This window comes from Monodon monoceros, unplaced genomic scaffold (assembly GCF_005190385.1).
Source record: "Monodon monoceros isolate NGI ecotype Baffin Bay Population unplaced genomic scaffold, NGI_Narwhal_1 Super_Scaffold_18, whole genome shotgun sequence".
Taxonomy (NCBI): Eukaryota; Metazoa; Chordata; class Mammalia; order Artiodactyla; family Monodontidae; genus Monodon; species Monodon monoceros.
The window spans coordinates 59,122,815-59,144,001 of record NW_021703774.1 but is presented as its reverse complement, the minus strand read 5'-3'; the positions used below and the strand labels follow the sequence as shown (position 1 = coordinate 59,144,001).

Here is a 21,187-nt window from a genome sequence, read left to right as displayed (position 1 = left end):
AGCATTACATAACTACTTGCATAGTGATATAACTAGTTATATTGGGCTCCAGCGCAGATTCTAATATTCTGCCTACTTCCCTCTTTCTTATGGGTCCTGCAATTAACTCAAAGTGCTTCCTTCCTCTTTCCAGCAGGAGAGGAGGTTGGTCTCTAAAGTTCTTTGAAGTCAGGGATAATGTCTCTTTAGTTTTGTATTTGTACATCAAGCACCTGGCCTTGTGTATGGTATGTAGTAGGTGCTCAATAAATGTGAAAGGACTGAAGGACTCTGTGAGGCTAAGTCAATGGGGGACAGGGAGGCTGCCTTGGAGAAAGTAGAGAGACCTTGGAGGGAAAGGAGACTGACCAGGTTTTCCCTGGGGTAAGATCCCATGCTCCAATCCTGCTGGATGCAGATACCTCAGCCATCTTCCTCAGGCTGAAATTCTGTTAAGAGTTTTGCTGTAGGTGGGGCTGTCTGGGTTATAAGACTTATAATCTCCTGCTTCAGGTAATTTCATCATTGCTTGAACATAAAGCTTGTACACTGATACTTTGATAGCAGGCTTGTTTTTCTCCTAATTTAAAACAGAAAATCCTTGTCCTTTTACATCTGAACGCATCTAGCATTTCCCCTCAGGCAACCCAAATCCTTTGACTGGACCACTTACAGGCAAGTGTGCCCCTAAGATTTGCAGGGTCTGGGAAATAGCACAAATGGAAGTCCATATGTCTAAATTTATTTATATATATATATATATATATATATATATTTTTTTTTTGCGCTACGGGGGCCTCTCACTGTTGTGGCCTCTCCCATTGCGGAGCACAGGCTCCGGACGCACAGGCTCAGCAGCCATGGCTCACGGGCCCAGCCGCTCCGCGGCATGTGGGATCTTCCCGGACCTGGGCATGAACCCACGTCCTCTGCATCGGCAGGCGGACTCCCAACCACTGCGCCACCAGGGAAGCCCCTGTCTAACTAGTTTAAAGCTATAAATCAAGCTAAACAATTATGTTTGATCCTCCTACATTGACAAATACACGTAGAGCTATAGTTTTCTTTTTGTTGTTGATCTTAGTTCCTCAACCAGGGATTGAACCTGTGCCCTTGGCAGTGAAAGCTCCAAGTTCTAACCACTGGACCGCCAGGGAATTCTCTGTAGTTTTCATATGACTGAAAATTTGCAAAATATCAAAGATGACTGAATCCAATTATTATTACAAAATTAGAATATATTATCATGACAACATAAATTCAATTTTCAAATAAAATTGTCACTTTTTATGTTTTCAAGAATTATTTTTCTAAAATATTCAAAATCAAAAGTTAAAGGGAAGGAATATAATTTATAATTAACAAATGTTAAAAATTAAACCAAGTATTTAAATAAAGTTGAAACTTTTTACTTGACTTTTTGAAAATGCAATAAAATCTTATTAAATGTTTTTATCAAAAGCTACTGATGATTCTAGTGTTCAGTGTCAAGTCAGTGTCACGTTTCACATACGTTATGCCTAGACCTACATGTATACATTTAAGAGTAATATGAAGTGTTTAATTTTGCAAAATACTTATCAGCCTCCATGTGATATGTTGCAAATACTGCATTAATTTGTGCGTACCTCTGGGACCTTAAATTAGAGCATGTAGAGAAACAAGAAAATGTATACTTGGTGCTACTGGGAGGTGGTGTATTCTCATACAAGAATCTATTGCATCCAAGGCATCTTAGTGGAGGGATCTGACAAGTGCACTTGTCTTTTTTCTGTTACCTAAGCTCTTGCATTGTTTTGTATCCTACTGGCTCTGAAACAGTCTCTGTGTGCACAGGTAGTGGCACAACCCATGAGCTTCACAGCATTCAGATGTTGTCACCTTTTGTGTCAAGGACATTGGGCAGGAAACATGAAGAAGCAGTTCCCTGGGACCTGAGCAGTGTTATCCATGAGAGGGGGTGTCGCAGTGCTGAGTGTCAGGTCCCAAGTAACCAAAGAGTCGTGTGTTCTTTAACGCATTTGTGTGTGTTTGTGATTGGCAGGCTCCCCTGCAAGCATGGGCCAAGAGCGGAGTCTATCCCTACCCAGCCCTAAGAGAAATACTGATTTTAGGCATGGGGTGAGATTACAGGTATATGATCTTTCTGATCAAAATCTCATTTTCTGTGAGGAATGCAGAGTGGAGGCGGAGGTGGAGGGTGGCCCAATGTTCTCACTTTGCTGACAAAAATAGGCTTTCCCGGCTGACTTGGGTAGCATAGTCATTTAAGTGTTGCCCTGTCTGCCAATCTGGCTGCTACAATTCACTGAATTGCAAAAGACAGACGCAAAGTTTCTCATTCATTCATTCACTCACTCAATGTGGATTTTCTGAGCACCTGTTTTGTGGGTGTTTTTCTGGGTTCAGGGAGTCAAGAACTGAATGACACTGTGAGGTGGGTCTCACAATGTAGAGGAGACAGACTTGACCATGAATAAAGGTAACACTGTGAGGTGAGTACTTACAGGTGTGTTTAAGGTGCTTTGGGAACACAGAGGAAAGAGCAACTGCAACGTCCGTGTGGGTTGGCTTAGAGAAGGCTTCAGAGGATATGGCAAAGTAATACTGGCTTCCATTAGTTGCTAACTGAATGCCTGCCATGTTCCAGGCTCTCTACATATACTGTCATGTTTACTTCCCACAATAACTTTCAGAGGTAGTCATTTATGTCCATCTTACAGATGAGAAAATTGAGGACCAGAAAGGTTAAGTAACTCAATACCACACATCTAGTATGTGGTGGTGTTAGAGTTGTAACTCCCAGATCTTCCTAACTCCACTATGGATGGACTTTCCACTCTGTGCTGATATTTCAAGAGTCTTGAAAGATGTGTAGGAATTTACTTGAATGAAACAAGAGGGTAAAGAGCATCCAGGCAAGAGCACCGGCATTTGTTATTCAAGATTTCAGGTGTAAATTAAAATTATAAAGCATAGCATATTTGCCTTCCATAAAGATGAAATCACATAGGGTGTAATTACAGTCGTTTGACTTGTATAGGGTCCTTTGCAAATCCCTTTGCTTGGTTGACATATAATACTTTCTAACAAGTTCTTGGTAACATCTAAATTCTCTCCACTCAGACACAGATTCCTACTCTTTCATAAATATTTTCCTGTGCGCGCGCGCGCCTGTGTGTGTGTGTGTGTGTGTGTATGGGGGTGCAGGAAGATTCTCTAGTGGGTGTTCCTGGTAACCTCTCTTGGATTTGTTTTTTCTAAGCCTATTTAATCTCCAAGTTAGTTTTCCAGACATTCTCCAGCAAGCAGTTTGAGATGTGAGCCCACGTCCTGTCTCTGGCACCATCCTGGGGGTTACATGGATTCTCCAACATAGAATCATTAGCGCTGGAGTCCAGTTTGAGGTCAGTAAAACAAACCATCCAAGAAACACAAAACGATCTGGTATACCTTTCCCCACTCCCTCACCCAAGTTCTACCCGTTTCTCAAGTTTTTGCCCAAATCATTCCTCTCGATGCATTTTCAGTTGGAACTACAGTAGTGTTTTTCTTGTTAACGTTTCCACAAAGCTTGTTATAGATTGAATTTGCTCCAGTTGGCCTCAAGTGATTTTTAAACAGTTGTTTCCAGTATAACTACAATCAGAACGCGGATTCCCCACAGCATTTGTTTACAAGTCTGCAACCACACCAGAGGGAGTGTAGGATACGGGGAGAGGGGGGTCCAGGCTTCACCGTCTTTGTTTCTGCAGTGCCTCGCATGTGCTAGGGACTCCGCCTCTGTCGACTGAACCTACGAGGGCCCCGGGAGGGAGGGGAGCCGGCTAGGGTGTGGAACGCTGCGCCGGACGCAGAACTGAGGTTTAGCCACGCTCGGTCGACCTTAAACCCACCTCTTCCTGCCCGCCCCTCCTTCCCGGACCAAAACCAGCCCTTAAACGCGGGCTAGGCGCAGGCTAGAGGCGGGTGCGGGGATCGCCGGGCGCCTGCGCCGGCAGCCGCCAGGTGGGCAGGTACCTGGGCGGGGCGCGCCGTGGTTGGCTGCGGCGCGGGCCGAGCACTCGGAAGAGCCCGCGACTCAGCCAGAGCAACAGGCGGCCGGCCGGGGGCTGGAACCGGGTTGGACCGGGCCCGCCATGGACAAGCTGAAGAAGGTGCTGAGCGGGCAGGACACCGAGGACCGGGGCGGCCTGTCAGAGGTGAGTGCGCCGCGGCGCCCAGCCGCGTGGCCGCGCCCTCTCCGCCCCGAGGCTGCTGCGCCCCCGCCTCGGTGGAGGGTCGGCGGGGGGCCTGGGAGCGCGCCGGGGCTCGGGGGTCCGGGTGACACCGGAGCCCCGCCCCCAGCTCCGCCGGCGCCTGTTGCTGGCGGGTAGGAAAGGCAAGCAGGACTTCCAGGATTTCGTGGAAAGCAGCTCTGCCCCTGCTCCTTCCTCCTCCTCTCCAGAGCTCCGGACCCCCGCGCTCCCCCCACTCCCCACCTCAGGTACCAGGGCCCAGACACTCTGCACAGGACAGTCGGCACCTGTTTACTTTTTTGTCCTGCACCCTTCAGCCTTCCGCGTCCCATCCCCCCACAAAGGGAGGGCCGAGCTGGAGCAAAACCTAGAAACATCTGCGAAGGGGAGGGCGGATATTCCCGCTCGGCGGCCCCATCCCTGCAGGCCAGGGAAAGGGCTTTAGGGCCGAGCTAGGCTGGGGCCTCTAGGGTAGATAGCCTGCGCCGGGGGCCTGGGTGACCGCCCCTCCTCGCTGCCCACCGCGAGGTGGGGCTGGTGGCCGCGCCCAGGTGCTCCCGGCTGCGTTCCTGCCCAGTTTAGGCTGTGGGGTGTGACACTCGCACCCGACCTTCTGCGCACTGTTGCTGTAAACTACCCCCAGGAAAATCGTGAACTCCTGGACGGCTGGGACCACATCTTGTTTCTCTGTGCACACACTTCACGTAGACTCCGTAGACGCCCAGGACCTCATGAGGCCGCCTGCACACTTGTTTGTTTTTTTAGAAAGGTTTGGTCGAGCTGAAACTTGGGCATTAATGCCCTATCTTCTAGAGCCACACAGGATGTTTATTTCCTATTTCTAGTGCTTAGAGTTTTGTTATTTTTTTTCTCCGTGAATGATAAAATAAGATTTCTCTTTATTTTTTGGCATATTCCGTGGGCCTCAGTTTCCTCATCTGTAAAATGAAGCTCTTGCACAAGATAATATGGCTTCTTTCAAGTTGGAGCCTAAGTTTTTCCTCTGTCATCAGTGTCTCAAGTGGCTATCTCAGCATGCTGCTTTCACTTGCTTTTGTGGTTGTTGATTTTATTCTGACTTTTGTGTGACCCTGATACCTCCACGCCCACCATGAAATCTCGGAATCCTAAAAGTTGCTCTCTGAATCTTCACCTTGAAGAAGCAACACTACAGACGTTGAGTGTTTTAGAAATTGGAGTTTAACTTTTTTTTGACATTTCAGAACAGCCTGTGGCTTCTTTTAAATCTGTTGCCTTTATTAATTGGTCAAGGCTCGCTAATAATTTCATGAGTTCCTCGTTTTTTGATATCTGGCTTCTTGTATGAACTCACAAGCCAAACCTCAGACTGGGCCTAAGAAAACTTATGTGGTTGACAGTCATGCTTATCTAAAGCTTTATGTTGCACGGACTGTCAATAAGGTTTTAGAGCAGCTGGGGTTCAAGAGGGCGATGCTTTCTCTTTCTGTGGACTCTTGTGGGGAGAGCGGGGATGATGCAGACATTTTGATTTAGAAAGTCATCATGAAGTGGACAGACACTCAGGAGTGAACGATGTAGTACAGATTGAAAACATAAAATGCTGAGTTAGTTTTTACCTAAAATAGTGAATGCCTGTGTTGGACACAATGAAGGGCTTTAAAGAGTTGTAAGCTCAGGCATGTAGAATCTATTTTAGAAAGACTAGGTGCTTCTGTCTGGTTCTAAAACACTGCTGTCAGTTTCCTCTCTCTGAGTGTGAGATTCCTGTTTACATCATTGTGTGGCACTTCCTGAGTCCGCAACTAACCAGGAAGCATTTTGTGTCCAGCTGAATTCACTCTCAGGGTTGTTTTTGGCTCCGTTTTTACTTATTAGGTCAGGGCCTCCTTGAAAATGCTGGTACTGACTTGATGGTCTCACATTTCCCATGGTTTTGAGGCTGGCAAGGCTGGAGGATGCTGGTGAAATTTCTGTTTAGTGGGGGATATTGGACTTGGTGGCCTTAAAGTCTCTTCACATTCAGTTATAAAAACAGTCAGACGTCACCAGAAGTGAGTGCTTTAAAAAGCTGTTATCCTGTTAGCTAGTGGGAAGCAGCTGCATAGCACAGGGAGGTCAGCTGGGTGCTTTGCAACCACCTAGAGGGGTGGGATAGGGAGGGTGGGAGGGAGACACAAGAGGGAGGGGATATGGGGTTACACGTATGCATGTAGCTGATTCACTTTGTTATACAGCAGAAACTAACACAACACTGTAAAGCAATTATATTCCAATAAAGACGTTAAAAAATTGTTATTCTTTTAATGCAAAAAATAAAAATATGACTAGTTCTGTTTCTCCTACATATGAAACTGGGGAATTATAAAACTTGCCTGGTGATGTCTAATCACAGATGGCCTCTTGAGTTTTGTGATTGATACCTGGTCTTCATAAATCCACCTTCAATCTTCAATTCAGTTTCTATGGGCTTCTTTCTGAAACTACGGGCTTTATGTTTTCTCTACAGGATTGCAGGGACACGGAGGGTCTGAATTGTACCTGGTTTGAAAGCACAGGAATGAGGCAGTGTTTCTCACCTTCTGCCTGTTACCAACCCTGTTTCTCCGAACAGTTCTCAGCTTTTCTTCTTTTGGCAAGAGCCCCTCTTCTCTCCACATCCCAGAGTCAGTCAAAGGGACCCTTGTGCATAACTGCCTGTCAGACAGCCTGTGAGCTCTTTGCCTACAGATTCTATCCAGGTGCTATTCCAGCTACTCTAATTTCCCACAAGTGCGCTAGCACAGTTTCCAGAAACCATGAATTTAAGGAGTTATTTTACATCAATGGAGTTGATTTTCACAAATTGGCACAAAGAAGTGTTTAGCTTTCACTGGATCCAGTTGGAAGTGGAGCAACAGCTTCCTCTGGCCTGTGACTAAGCATGCTTAGTGAAAGAACTTGCAACCACGTAGATGAAGTTATCGCCCCCTCCCTCATTTTGGCAAATAGGGTGACATTTGGATGGGAGTCAGCTTGAGAGACATGTAGAACCAACCAACGTGTTACTTTCCTTTTTGAAGCAGAAACCAGAACTGCTTCCTATCACGAGTGATTTTAATTTTTACAAGAGCTGGCATCTCACTGTCCTGTTGAGACTATTTTGTGCTCTAAATACCAAGGCCGTGTCAAATTGATACTTAACCTTGTGGCTTATCCTGTAAAAAAATGGGTGAGGGCTTCCCTGGTGGCGCAGTGGTTGAGGGTCCGCCTGCCGATGCAGGGGACACGGGTTCGTGCCCCGGTCCGGGAAGATCCCACATGCCGCGGAGCGGCTGGGCCCGTGAGCCATGGCCGCTGAGCCTGCGCGTCCGGAGCCTGTGCTCCGCAGCGGGAGAGGCCACAACAGTGAGAGGCCCGCGTACCGCAAAAAACAAACAAACGGGTGAATCTTTTAAAATGTCTCTGTTGATGCCAAGTAATGCTCAGGCAAGCATTGGATTGAATCCAGTCCAATCCCACTACCACAATTTTCTTCTTCCACATAGCTCTGTTCAGTTTTCCACCTTGGCAAGGTAAGTTCTTCGGTGCTTGCATGAGTAGGAAGAGTGGTGGCTTTCGATTTTCTCCTGTCCTTGTGGGAGGTTGAACAGGTGAGTCAGAAGGGGTCTAACCCGAGTGTCTGGGGTGCCAGTGAAGACTGGTAACAGAGCATCACAGGGCTCATTTTGGGGGAGAGGTTCCTAACGTGGGACCAGGTGGCGCCTCTGTCAGCTCCTAACACCCTACTCCCCCGGAGTGTCACCATCCTGAGCGTGCCATTCTGTGTAGGGTCATAAGGTGCCATATGTTTCTGCAAGTGCTGTGTGTGTGTGATGAGCCCCACTTTCAATATGTGTGAACATATGGGGCAGATAACCTGCCCTGAATACCTGTCTCGTGAGTGGGGAGGAAGCCATGCTGTAGGGAAGCCTGCCACGCCTGAGGAAGCCTCTGGTCTTCCAGCTTCTAGTTTGACAGGAAGTTTAGAGACAGGGTTGAGAATAGGCCCCTGAGCTGGGAGCAGTCAAGGCTGAGGGAGTTGCCGGTTTAGTGACCCTGGGAACCTCTGCCACCACTGCCTTCCTCCATCAGCTGGGGGCATGTGTGGTCACCACATTGCCAGATGGGGACTGTGCTGGCCACTTGAGGTGAGCCCTGGGTGAATGAATATGCAGGGGGCCTGGCTGCCCTGCCTTGGCTGGGCAGGAGGAAAGGCCTTTGGTCTCCCTGGCAGCTGCCTGTGCAACTTGGAGCAGCTGTGGCCACTGCATGAGGTTGACAGACTAGGAAGGTCTCTGGTGCAGACACTTGGCTGTCATCTTTGACATGGGGAAAAAATCCTCAGGAGTTACTCACAGGCTCCCTTGTTTTAGTGGGGCTTTTCTGGAAATCTCGGCCTCCTCAGAACTTTGCTCTTGGGAAGGATTAATCATGGTGACAGAGGGATGAGTAGGGCAGTCATTAATTAACTAGGATCCATCTCACATGTGGGTGACTTGGCTGATGCCGGCACCTTGAAGAACAACTTCTGCACCAAGAGTGAATAGACTCGGCTGAGAGTCCTGATTAGGATGAGAGCCTGAGCCCTCCCGGGTCCCAGAAAGGCCAGCAGGAGCAGTGAGTCCTGAAGCTTGGCTGGTTGACTTAGGAGATGGTGCCCCTTGGATCCAACTGCGCGAGTGCCATCCCTGTCTTTTCCCCTTTCCCTGGGCCCTGCCTGGGGGAGCTCACAGCTTTCCAGTTGTGGTCCTCATCCTGCCTAGGCTGCCGTAAAGGCTGAGGCTGCTCTAGGGTCTGCTGTCTTGCAGATGTGGGGTGCCGTGTCCATGGGGACATGGGTTCGAGCCCTGCTCCAGGAAGATCCCACATGCCGCGGAGCAACTAAGCCCATTGTGCCACAACTACTGAGCCTGTATGCCACAACTACTGAAGCCCGTGTGCTCTAGGCCCTGTGTGCTGCAACTACTGAGCCCACATGCTGCAACTACTGAAGTCCATGTGCCTAGAGCGTGAATGGCCATCATCAAAAAGTCTACAAACAGTAAACATTGGAGAGGGTATGGAGAAAAGGGAACCTTCCTACACTGTTGATGGGAGTGTAAGTTGGTGCAGCCACTATGGTGAACAGTATGGAGGTTCCTTAAAGAGTAAAAATATAGTTATATGATCCAGCAATCCCACTCCTGGGCATGCATCCAGAAAAGATGAAAACTGTAGTTTGAAAAGGTACATGTATCCCAATGTTCATAGCAGCACTATTTACAATAGCTAAAATATGGAAGTAACCTAAGTGTCCATTGACAGAGGAATGGATAAAGAAGATGTGGTGTGTGTATATATATATACATATGTATACATATATTCCATTTTATATGGAACATATATATATTAATATACATATTATATATAATGGAATATTTCTTAGCCATAAAAATGAATGAAATAATGCCATTTGCAGCAATATCGATGGATGTAGAGATTATCATATGAAGTGAAGTAATCAAAGACAAATATATGATATCACTTATATGTGGAATCTAAAAAAGTGATACAAATGAACTTATTTACAAAACAGAAACAGACTCAGACATAGAAAACAAATTTATGGTTACCAAAGGGGAAAGGGGGAGAAGGGAGGGATAAAATTAGGAGTTTGGGATTAACAGATACATAGTACTATTTATAAAAATAGATAAACAACAAGGACTTACTGTATAGGATAGGGAACTATAGTGAATATCTTATAACAACCTATAATGGAAAAGAATCTGAAAAAGAATACATACATGTATAACTGAATCACTTTGCTGTACAACTGAAACTAACACAACAATTGTGAATCAACTGCAGTTTTTAAAAAACTGAATCATATGCTATGCTCAAAGACTAATTGTATCTACCTAAAATTTGAGGAAACAAGCTCATTTACAATGTAAGACTAATTAAATTAATTAAAGGGGAGTGGTGCTTATAATAAAGTACATCTTATTCTAAGGACAGTAAATGAAGTAACATGGATGGGATCCACATAGCTGTACCTTAATGAAGCGCCAACCTACACTTCTAAATAGCTGTGAAACCAGCAGAAAATTGGACGTAACAGTCTTTGACATATGCGTAGCCAAAACTTTCTTAAATATGGGTCCTTTTTAGAGCTCAGCGTTTCCAGGTTTCTGTATTTTCTTTCACATGTATGGTTTCTGTCAGCTCTTTATGTTGGCCTGGATCCTTTAATTCTGCTTCTGTATTTGAATATCTACTTCATATATAACAACAAATAGTATACATAATTTAATAAATGACCAAGAGAAAATGGCCATATTTGTACTCACGCACCTAATATCTTCCACATCAAAGAGAGTGGAAATGTTATCAAAAGATATTTTACTGGGCTTCCCTGGTGGCGCGGTGGTTGGGAGTCCGCCTGCCGATGCGGGGGACACGGGTTCGTGCCCTGGTCCGGGAGGATCCCATGTGCCGCGGAGCGGCTGGGCCCGTGAGCCATGGCCGCTGAGCCTGTGCGTCCGGAACCTGTGCTCCGCAACGGGAGAGGCCACAACAGTGAGAGGCCCGCGCACCGCAAAAAAAAAAAAAAAAAAAAGATATTTTACTATTATTAAAACAGTAATAAGTGACCATTCTTCTCATGGAATTTGAATCATCTAAATTGAAATATAACTGTCTCATGGCACATAATATCCCATACTAATATGTTTGTCCTTACTTAATGTCAAAGATATTTGAAGATGATTTTACTTATAATAAACAGAACATGGTGGAGCATTTATGCATAGGATAATATTCTGGAACAGTCTCTGAGGTCAACCTTGGCATAATTTGACTTGTGGTTTAACGGTATCTTATTCTAAGCACAGTGATTTCCTCATAAACATGGTCAAATCATTTTGCGGTAAAAACGAGAAAGTACGTACAGCATACATGACACAGCACAGCACTAGATAGGTTTTTTTATAATAAACACTCTTTAGGAAAAATGGAATGCATGTGTTTTTCAAATATAATTTTTCTAAGATCTAAATCTATTACAAAGGCATATATCTTTAAAGCAATAAAACTTTAAAAATTTTGTAATATAAAGAACAGTGCACTCAAAAGAAAGAACCCAGTGATCATGCCATTCACTATTTTTCCACAGTTTTCTTGAACTCCTCTTTCGAACTCAATAGCATCTGTTGGATAATTTTATAATTCCCTACGGAGTAAGAAACCAGAAGTTATCTTTAAATTTCCATGGACGATTTTGCAGTTCATTATGGAGTAGGAAAGTAGATAATACCTATACATTGTCAAGATAAAGTTAAGGGACTTCCGTTTGTGCCACAGGTTTTATCAAGGGCCAAAAATGCTAAATTTCTCTATATGATTTCCAGTGATGGAAACAAGGCAGAGACAGTAGGCACCCAAAGTGGTGAGTTAGCGCTTTCCGGATGCCTGTCGTCCTCATGGAAGAGACCCTGGAACTATTTGTTGGCCCGTTTGTGTCTGTACATCTGCATCATCCTCTGACGGACCACGTCAAACGTGTCTTCTTTGTGCTCCTGCCTGTCGGCACCCAACCCCTCCCCTTCTGAGGCAGTTCCCACGCTGATGGGCTCCCTGATGCCCTTCCCACAGGAGCCCAGGCCGTGGCCCTCCTTCCAGCCCATCTTCTGTAGCATCTGGACCCCCAGGTTCTTGTCGGTCAGTTTCTGCTGGGTGAAATCAAAGTCCTGGCGTTTCTTCTTGGACACGGGACGACCCCGAGGCCTGTCATAGGCAATTCGAACCGGTTCGTGAACTTTGGGCTCCTGGATGAGACACGGCACAGCTGTGGGACACAGCTCGGGCCCCACCAGCCCATCGCTTCAATCCACTTCACTGTTTGTGAAGTGCATTGTGCTTGAGGCAGAGTTTCCACCTCTGGAGATGTCCAACCAGAGGCTCGGTAGCCTCTAGTCAGCTGCTGGAGAAGAGACTCATGGCTGGACTCAGTGATCATGAGGGCTCCTGTAGCTATGCACAGCTAGGATTCTGTGTTGCTGCCTTTCTCTGTACAAATTCTAAATTTAAGTATGTGTCCTTTGTTTTTGGTGATTAAATATGCATATACATGTATGTAATTAGTTTTTTAAATATTTCAGGTTGTGGAGGCAGCTTCATTAAGCTCGGGCACCAGAATAAAAGGCTTCATTGCCTGTTTTGCTGCAGGAATTCTCTGCTCACTGCTGGTAAGACCGCCCACCCCTCCGCCATCTTTTCCCCCTGCGTTCCTTCCCTCTATCTTTCCACTTTCATCTACCTCCTTTTCTCTTCTGCTCTTCACTGAAATGCATGGATAAGAGGAGGGGGAGGAAAGGGAAGTGGTGAGGGAGGAAGGGGGGCGCGGAGGGGAAAAGGTTCCTCTGTGCACTCCTGGTTCGGTGGCTGTGGTGGGGTGTTCCTCACGTGCGGATACTCTGTGCCTTATCTTTCAGGGAACTCTTCTGCTCTGGGTGCCCAGGAAGGGACTATACCTCTTCGCAGTGTTTTACACCTTTGGTAACATCGCATCTCTTGGGAGGTAACAGTTTTTTAAATCTAACCTTAGCCAATTATTAGATGGGAAAATGGATGTGCGTTGTGTTTGGAGGGAGGTGAAAGAGGATGCTTCCATAGTTTTAAGGATTTGAAGAGAAAAGAGGTAGTTAAAATACATCACTTTCGGGCTTCCCTGGTGGCGCAGTGGTTGAGAGTCCGCCTGCCAATGCAGGGGACACGGGTTTGTGCCCCGGTCCGGGAAGATCCCACATGCTGCGGAGCGGCTGGGCCCGTGAGCCATGGCCGCTGAGCCTGTGTGTCCGGAGCCTGTGCTCCACAACGGTGAGAGGCCCGCGTACCGCAAAAAAAACCCCACAAAACATCACTTTCATATCCTATCACTTCAACATATGTGTATATATATATATTTTTTTTTTTTCTTTTTTAACTTCAACATATTTTTATATCTTAGTTCATCCTTGAAGTACCACTGGAGAAGGCAGGAACTGTACTACCATTGTGGTTTTACATGGCACGGAAGAGTTGAATGATTTCTTCAAAGTTTACAACACTGCCCTCTCCATTGCTCTAGTCTTACTGAGGCTGCCCCTTGCTGATTGACTCACATGCTCACACCCTGTGCTGGGCTCTGAGAATTCAAGGACGAGCAGGGTTTGGTTCCTGCTGTGATGGAGCTCACTGGTTGGCCAGGCATATAAACTGATAATATAATAGGGTATGGAGAGAGCAATGCTCAGGGAAGGGCAGGTGAGCTGGTCTGACGTGACCTGGGGAGACAGGAGGGCTTCCCGTAGAAGGTGATATCTGAGCTGCTTTTAGCTCTGGCCTCTATCACTGCTCACTACAGGAGTTCCTTGTTGGGCTTCTCTGCCTCTTTTATGGACCCTCGCCAGGCCATTTTCCACAGAGCTGTGGAGCCATTCATTTATAGCCTTGCTTAGCCCCCTTAGTGGCTTCCCATTCCCTCTCAACGGGTGAAGTCCAAAACCCTCAGCATGCATACAGGACAGACTCTTCGAGTCGTTCTCCTCAGCCAGGCTGAACTTGCATTTCTCCAGACGTCTTTGTGCTTTGCTTGGGCTGTTTTCTGTGCCTGGGGTGCTGCCCCCTCTGCACCACCCCCTTTGATGGGTACTTGCTCATTTGTCAAGACCTGACTCAGAAGTCACCTCTTCCATGAAACTTCTCTTAATTCCCTTTTCCCCTCCAGAATCAATGACCTCCTCCTTTTTATGGGCTCTGTCTGTCCCATATATATTTATGTGACAACAGAGATAGCATTTTATTACACTGACTTGTTACAAGTCTACCACTTGACAAGGGCTGCACTTCTGTCTTACTTGTCCGTAATTGTCCCCAAACCTAGGTCTTTTTCTGCTTGGAAATGTTAACCAAATGATTAAGTGCAATGCACTGGCCACCTGCTTAAACTTAATTTATTAATTCTGTTTTTTTTAAGTTTTTTTTTAAATTTAATTTTTATTTTATATTGGAGTATAGTTGGTTTACAGTGTGATGTTAGTTGTACAGCTAAATGATTCAGTTATACATATACATATATCTATTCTTTTCCAGACACTTTTCCCATATAGGTTATTAGAGAATATTGAGTAGAGTTCCCTGTGCTATACAGTAGGTCCTTGTTGATTATCTATTTTACATACAGTGGTATGTATATGTTAATCCCAAACTCCTAATTTATCCCTCCCCACCATGTCTCCCCTTTGTTAACCATAAGTTTGTTTTCAAAGTCTGTGAGTCTGTTTCTGTTTTTTAAGTTCATTTGTATCATTTTTTTCTTTTGATTCCACATACAAGTGATATCATATGATATTCGTCTTTCTTTGACTTACTTCACTTAGTGTGATCATCTCTAAATTTATTCTTATGATAGTATAATGCTGGCCCTTGGAGATGTCTAATCTTGCCTCCAAAGTTCTCTCAAATACTAACTTTTGGGGGGTTTTGCTTTGGGCAGACGGCATAGGTTATAATGTAGAGTCTAGACTGAGCATAAATATATGGGTGTGTTGGTTAGTCCAAAAGAACTATTTAGCAAATCCTAATGGGACCAACTTTTCGAAGCATTGCCCAGGGAGATAATAAAGGGAGCGAATTGTTATTCCAGGGTGTGTCTAGGAGTTTGTGGCTTTACCTGTAATCTTTTATATTTTTGTATATATGCTGCATGTAATTTTTAAGGCCACCCTTGGCTATCGCTTCTTGTTCAACGTAGGCTCAAGAGTGCACTCAGCGCAAACCCTTGACCTGGGAGTGCAGCTTTGAATTCAAATGGAAACAATGCACTTCAAAGAGAGGTAGACTTATTTAACAAATTTTTGTTCTTAGAACACTCAGTAGCTAATGTCATCTGCTGGTTGGCTTGTATTAAATGCTGGCTGTAAACCAGTGGGGTGATGCCACACGGGGCGTTTCTGTCAGGAGTCGGGAAGCATGACCTATACTGGGCCCTGGCACTTGCCGTGTTAGGCGTGAGTGTCTGCTTCATTTGTGTTTACTTTTTCTCACTAGCCACCTATCGAGTTCCATCCCTACAGAAGGCATGCTGGGGCTGTCTTTTGGAGCTTGGGAATCCAATAGATGTGGGTTGGAATGCCAGCTCTTTTATGGGCTTAGCTGTGTGATCTTGGATAAGTAAATTAACCTTTCTGAGCTTTTATTTTCTCAGCTCTAAAATAAGTGTAATACCTAACTCACAGAGTTGTTGAGGGGGTGAAATGAGATCATGTACGCGATATCTAGCACTTAGCAAGTGTTCCACACATCACAGATGATATTCCTATCAACATTAGAATTATCCTCTGGAGTTTACAAAAGAAAATGAAATGCTCTACCTCTTAACATAAACTGCCTAAGCCTGTAAGATGTGGTTTTTCTTTTTTAGATTACCGGAGTCACTTTGGTTTGTTTGTTTCCATGGGTAGGTTGTGAAGGAGGCAAGGTAGCACCTGGAAGGGAGGGGTCCTCTAACCTAGTGGTTATGGACGTGGCTCCGGAGTCAGACCTACTGCATCTACATCCTCACTCTACCGTATTCTAGTTGGGTGGCCTCAGATACGTAACAGGTCCTTTCTGGACTTAAGCTTCTTTGTCTGCAAAATAAGTATGATGACTGTTCCTGTAATCAACTTCATAAATTGTTAATGGACTAAATAAGAATAAGGCGCAAAAGGCCCTGAGGCACAGTGCCTAGCGCAGTCGGAGCTTTTCGAGGGTCAGCTACTATTACTGCTATTATTGCCCACAGGTGAGCTGGGGGAGGTGATGGGGAGGCACCTTTGTTTACCTCGTGTGGTTCTGTTCTGGGCTGAACGGCCTGTGTGTGTTTGCCTCTTAGCACTGTCTTCCTCATGGGACCAATGAAACAGCTGAAGCGAATGATAGAGCCTACGCGTTTGATTGCAACCATCATGGTGCTGGTAAGGTCTGCCTGTTACCTGGATGTCTAAAATAGGAGTGTTTGTTTCTGCTGTTTGCAATTTTTTTCCTCTTAAACCTAAAGACTCCTATCCTTTTCCCTTTCATCTTGACTTACTATCTGATTCCTGTAACCACTGTGGCAGAAGGGAGCATTCTTCATCTAATAATTTTTCCTCTCTTCCCCCGACTTGTGTTTCACTTGGTTTTAAGGTACTGCCATTTCTATAAAGCCCCTCCAGAAGGTGTTGCTTCTTAAATTTGGCAAACTCATGTGGTAATAAGAGGGCTCTGACACCCTCCTGGTGGTGGGTGATACCACATACAAGGAAAGCTTAGAGGGAGTAACTGGGGAACACAGGGTTCATTCTCTCAAGTAGGTGTCCAGTCTCCTAGCATGGGCTCTTTTTCCCCTTGTCATTCTCTGACTTTGGGATCCTGTTTGTTTTTGTCAGTTTTCCTGAAGCAGGCCTGGTTTCCTCATGGCCCAGCACCCCCGTTCCCTGCTCTCACCACAGTGTCTTCAGTCTTGTCCTATCTTCCTGTCCCATTAACCCAGAATGCCTCTCCCTTCCTTGGGCCCTTTCCTTCCATGGGACCATCCCATCATTCCAGACCACGTCCTCTGGACTGCTGTTACAGTTATCAGTATTGCAATGTTCAGACCTTGAGCAACGTACTTTGTAGTTTCATTTGTGTACATCTCATTTGTTCAGGTGGGTAAGTTCTCTAAGGCCGTGGCCACACTTGCTACTGTTTTGTGTCCTTTCAGAGCATCGGGCACCATGCTGGATACCAAGAAATTATTTCGGTCATATTTATTGAGTGGTTACTGATACAGCAGGATGGAGAGGACAGGCATGACTGACAGCTGGACTACTCATTGTTTTTGGCCATCCCTGGATGTAGATGGCCTGGATAAGTCTCTTGCAAAAAGAACTTACTAAGAAAGGACTCAGGGACAGTGTTAGGTGATGTGTAAACAAATAATTGACTCTGGCTGTGAGATTGACATCTAGTGTTAACCCTTGTCCTCACATGCGCTTTCTACTCCAGACACTAGTGTTTGGCAGGAGTTAAAGAGGTGTGTGTTTAACCTACTTTAGTATATGTTGGAATGGAAGGGTGGATGGATGGGTGGACCAGAAATGTGCTTGTGTTTGCTGGGCAGAGATTTTGGGAAAATTTGAAAGTAGAAGAGGATCCTTCTCTTTTTAATCTACATGAATCCTTATTGGCCAGTTTCGTTTCACTGGGATTTGAACTCCTCTGCCAAAGATGGGTGCTCGCGTAGGTTCAGTGCTTTGAGATGAAGGATGCATTTGGTTGCTGTGCTAACCACAGAATGTGATTACTGCAGTTTGATGTGTTGTTGTAAGTTTGTCAAGAATGATGTCTTTAGTTTCTTCCCCTCCCTGTTATCATTGTCATTGTATTAATTAAATAATGTTTCCTTTCTCTCTCTAGCTGTGCATGACGCTTACCCTGTGTTCTGCCTTTTGGGTAAGTGTGTATTTTAATTTTCCTTAACCTTTTTGGTGTGTGCCTCTTGTCACACACGTACCTGTAACCGTATCATTTTTCTTCCAGTGGCACAACAGAGGGCTTGCTCTCATCTTCTGCATTTTGCAGTCTCTGGCCCTGACGTGGTAAGTAACCTTTTCGACAGTCCCTTCCCACATCGATCTCTGACTAACGCAGCTGAAGGAGATAAAATCCCACATGGTGTGGGTAGGAGGATTGGGAAAACAGAAGCTTTTCGACTTAAGAATCTTTAATGATGCAAGTCAAATCACACCGCAGAGCACCAAAGCCTGTCGACTCAGCCCACCGCCAGTAGGTGGCATTAGTGGCCTTGAGTGGTCCTGGGAGGCTCTTTGCCCACTGTGGCATTTTTGCTGGGCTCAGGGTTGATTTTGAGATGTTGCAGACGTTATTCAACCACTCACGTCTGGTAAGGGCAAGGACAATGAAGTTGTGTAGGGACCGGTAAAAAGAGGCTTGTGAGTCAAACAGGCATTAAAGGAAAAGGAAACTGGTGAGGAAAATCGTGAGTGTTACATTTGTGGTGGGATGAATCATTTAACAGAAGGACAAAGAGTGAATTGTCAGCAGCAGATGAGAAGCGGTGACTGACGCAATGGGAAACCGTGTGGCTGTGCGCCGTAGCAAAACCAGGGCGTTGTGCCCTAGGGGCCAAGCATAGTGAGAGGACCACTGAAGACATTATCATTCAGAACCATGGATGGGGCTGCAGCGTCATGGCCATTTCAGACCTGTCCAACGTCAAAGTACGGGGGTGGTGGCACGTATGGAATCAATAGCTTCTGAGACGTTTCTGTAATGTGTTCACGGTTTATCAAGGGATGGTATCTGCCAGAACAGTTTCATAAAAATGTGACTTGATCTACTTTGGGGAGAAATGTTGGCTCTAATGCGAAGAAAGGAAGACTGTGAAAGTTTTAAAGCTTCCAAGGATCAAATGTTGTCTTATTTGATAGAAATGCATCTTGAGACTGCAAGCTTAACACCCATCCTTCCTTTTAGTAATTTTGGACTTTTGAATAAATGTACTTTCAAAATGCCCTTTGGAATTTATTCCAAGTAAGTCAGCTTTTGTACGTGGTGAGTGTCAGCTACGGAGAAGAATGATGGCCTGATTTTAATGGGACACATACAGTGTGGTAGTGGGTACTGAAAGGGCCTGGTGTGATGGCTTATGTTTATATTTTGGTTTTCTTCTCGGGGCAGAAATTAATCCCTACGTACACATGCCTTTCTTTGCATATAGACTGATTCTGATGCCATTTTTTAAAGGTTCAGCGTTCATGTGTGCACAGTCAGATGGCCCTATTCCAACCCTGATGTGTTCCAACTATATGTGTTCCAACTTAGAGTTGATTGGCTTCCAGCCCGCCTGACACCCAGGCCTGGTCTTTGGGGGCGTGGCCAGCTTCCTCCCCTCTGTGGTTCCATTCTGGGCGAGGGGGCTGAGCTAACTGGGACCACCAAGATATCTGTGGGCTTGGGTTCTTAAAGAATCATAGCTTGCTTATACTTTCATCCATAGGGCAGTTGGTAGTGCGTTTTTTTTTCTTTTCTTTTCCTGCTCTCTTTTCTCTTCTTTTAAAATGATTAGGCACAGAGCAGAAAATTTATGCCAATGGGGTAGAAGTTGTATTCTGTTGCGAACTTGTAACATGTTAGAGGACAGCTGATCTGCATTTTATTTGATGTTCCTTTAGAATAGGGCTTCTAGGTCATCTGGCTATCTGGAATCTGCCTGTTGTAGGTAAGGCTGCTGGCTCATTTGGTTAAAGCAGTAGCCCCGTGAGGCTGAGGTGACAGAGTTGTCTCCATACGGGCCTTCTGCCCTCCTACCTTGGCTACAGATGACACCCCCTTCCCTGTTATACACGTGGCACCGCGCGCGCCTGTATGTGTGCGTGTGCGCACACACCCTCCACACTGAGGAGGGAGGGGGTCTGGATACATCACCGCAGGTGCTCTTGCAGCTCAGAGACCCAATCCACTGCGTAATCTTCCACTCCCTTCATTTGACTTGATCTTTTGTTTGTTTTTCATTGTAGGTATAGCCTTTCCTACATACCATTCGCAAGGTAAGACTGTCTTGAGGATTATAATGTCTGTCGTTTGGGGATGGTGATAGTTTGCGTGGGGCCTTTTAGTTTAGGGTGCTTTCAGAGAGTTCACGCCATTTTATCTTTATGAAGATCCTTGGAGACGAATAGGCAGATGTTATACACCTATTTTATAGATTAGTAAGCCAGTGCCCCCACCCCCCCACCCCATAATACAACCAGTGATGGGCATTGACCCAGATCTACCGATTCCTGGCGCTGGGAGCATTCTGCTGTGATGGACAGTATGTATATGCTCATTATCACTCTTTTAACCTGTAGGTTTGAGGAGGTTTTCCTAAAGGTGAATATCACCTTAATATCACTGAGCGAGGGATGGAGGGGGTCTACGTTCATGCTTGTTTTCTTATACTATCCCACTGATGGGAACATTTCAGAAAAGAATTCATAGAGGGAAAGTAGGCAGGGCCAGGACTCAGGAGGACCAGGGTTTCCTAATTAGCAGTGTGACCTTGAGCAGCTCACTTGACCGCCCCCCCCCCCCCACCCGGCCTGAAAGGACTCGTGATAACTGACTTGGGTTGGCCCCTTCTCACTCCGAGCTTCTGACCTCCAAACCTCCTTTAATTAGCACTTTCAGTGATCTTTGCCTCCGACTCTGTTCTCATGTCACCATTTAATTTCCATTCCTCTCTTTCATGACCTGTGAACTAAAAAGAGGCTTTTCCTTAACTGTGTTGAGGCAATGAGAAATGTGCGAGAGCTGGGAAGGAGGTAGAGCAAGCTTAGGCCTTCCGAGGCTGTTGCTGACAGTGATCGGAAGACGGTGGCGAGTGACTGATTAGACGAGAAGTTAACCAGCCCACCACGTTAAAGGCAGCTGGGTGGCTTTGTGAGTAGGCTTTCCAGGTCCTTTAATATGTGTATTGTGAGCTGCCACAAGGGATCTTATTTGTCAAAACCCTTTCTTGTGCAGAGCATCTGCTGGGACTTCAGTGCAGAGCGTATCTTAAGAAATACTGTCCAGGGGCTTCCCTGGTGGCGCAGTGGTTGAGAGTCCGCCTGCTGATGCAGGGGACACGGGTTCGTGCCCCGGTCCGGGAAGATCCCATGTGCCGCGGAGCGGCTGGGCCCGTGAGCCATGGACGCTGAGCCTGTGCGTCCGGAGCCTGTGCTCCGCAATGGGAGAGGCCACAACAGTGAGAGGCCCGCGCACCGCAAAAAAAAAAAAAAAAAAAATTAATGCTGTCCTAGAATTATCTTGATAGCAAAATGCAGTGCCCGCTCATGCGAATACATTCTCTCATGTTCCCTCCCTCCCTCCTCCCTCCTCCCTCCCTCCTCCCTCCTCCCTCCCTCCTCCCTCCTCCCTCCCTCCTCCCTCCTCCCTCC

At 45.9% G+C, this 21,187-nt stretch overlaps 1 protein-coding gene across 1 annotated transcript in view; it reads left to right on the top strand.

Annotated features, from left to right (window-relative positions):
• The first annotated feature begins 4,024 nt into the window (after nt 1-4,024).
• SFT2D2 (SFT2 domain containing 2) overlaps nt 4,025-21,187 on the top strand; it is an 18,428-nt gene continuing 1,265 nt past the window's right edge. Inside the window, exons 1-7 of the mRNA XM_029228894.1 lie at nt 4,025-4,181; nt 12,359-12,445; nt 12,692-12,777; nt 16,114-16,195; nt 17,661-17,696; nt 17,784-17,842; nt 19,784-19,813. Coding sequence (XP_029084727.1) covers nt 4,119-4,181; nt 12,359-12,445; nt 12,692-12,777; nt 16,114-16,195; nt 17,661-17,696; nt 17,784-17,842; nt 19,784-19,813 — 443 coding nt within the window. The 5' untranslated portion in view covers nt 4,025-4,118. The remainder of the gene's footprint in view (nt 4,182-12,358; nt 12,446-12,691; nt 12,778-16,113; nt 16,196-17,660; nt 17,697-17,783; nt 17,843-19,783; nt 19,814-21,187) is intronic.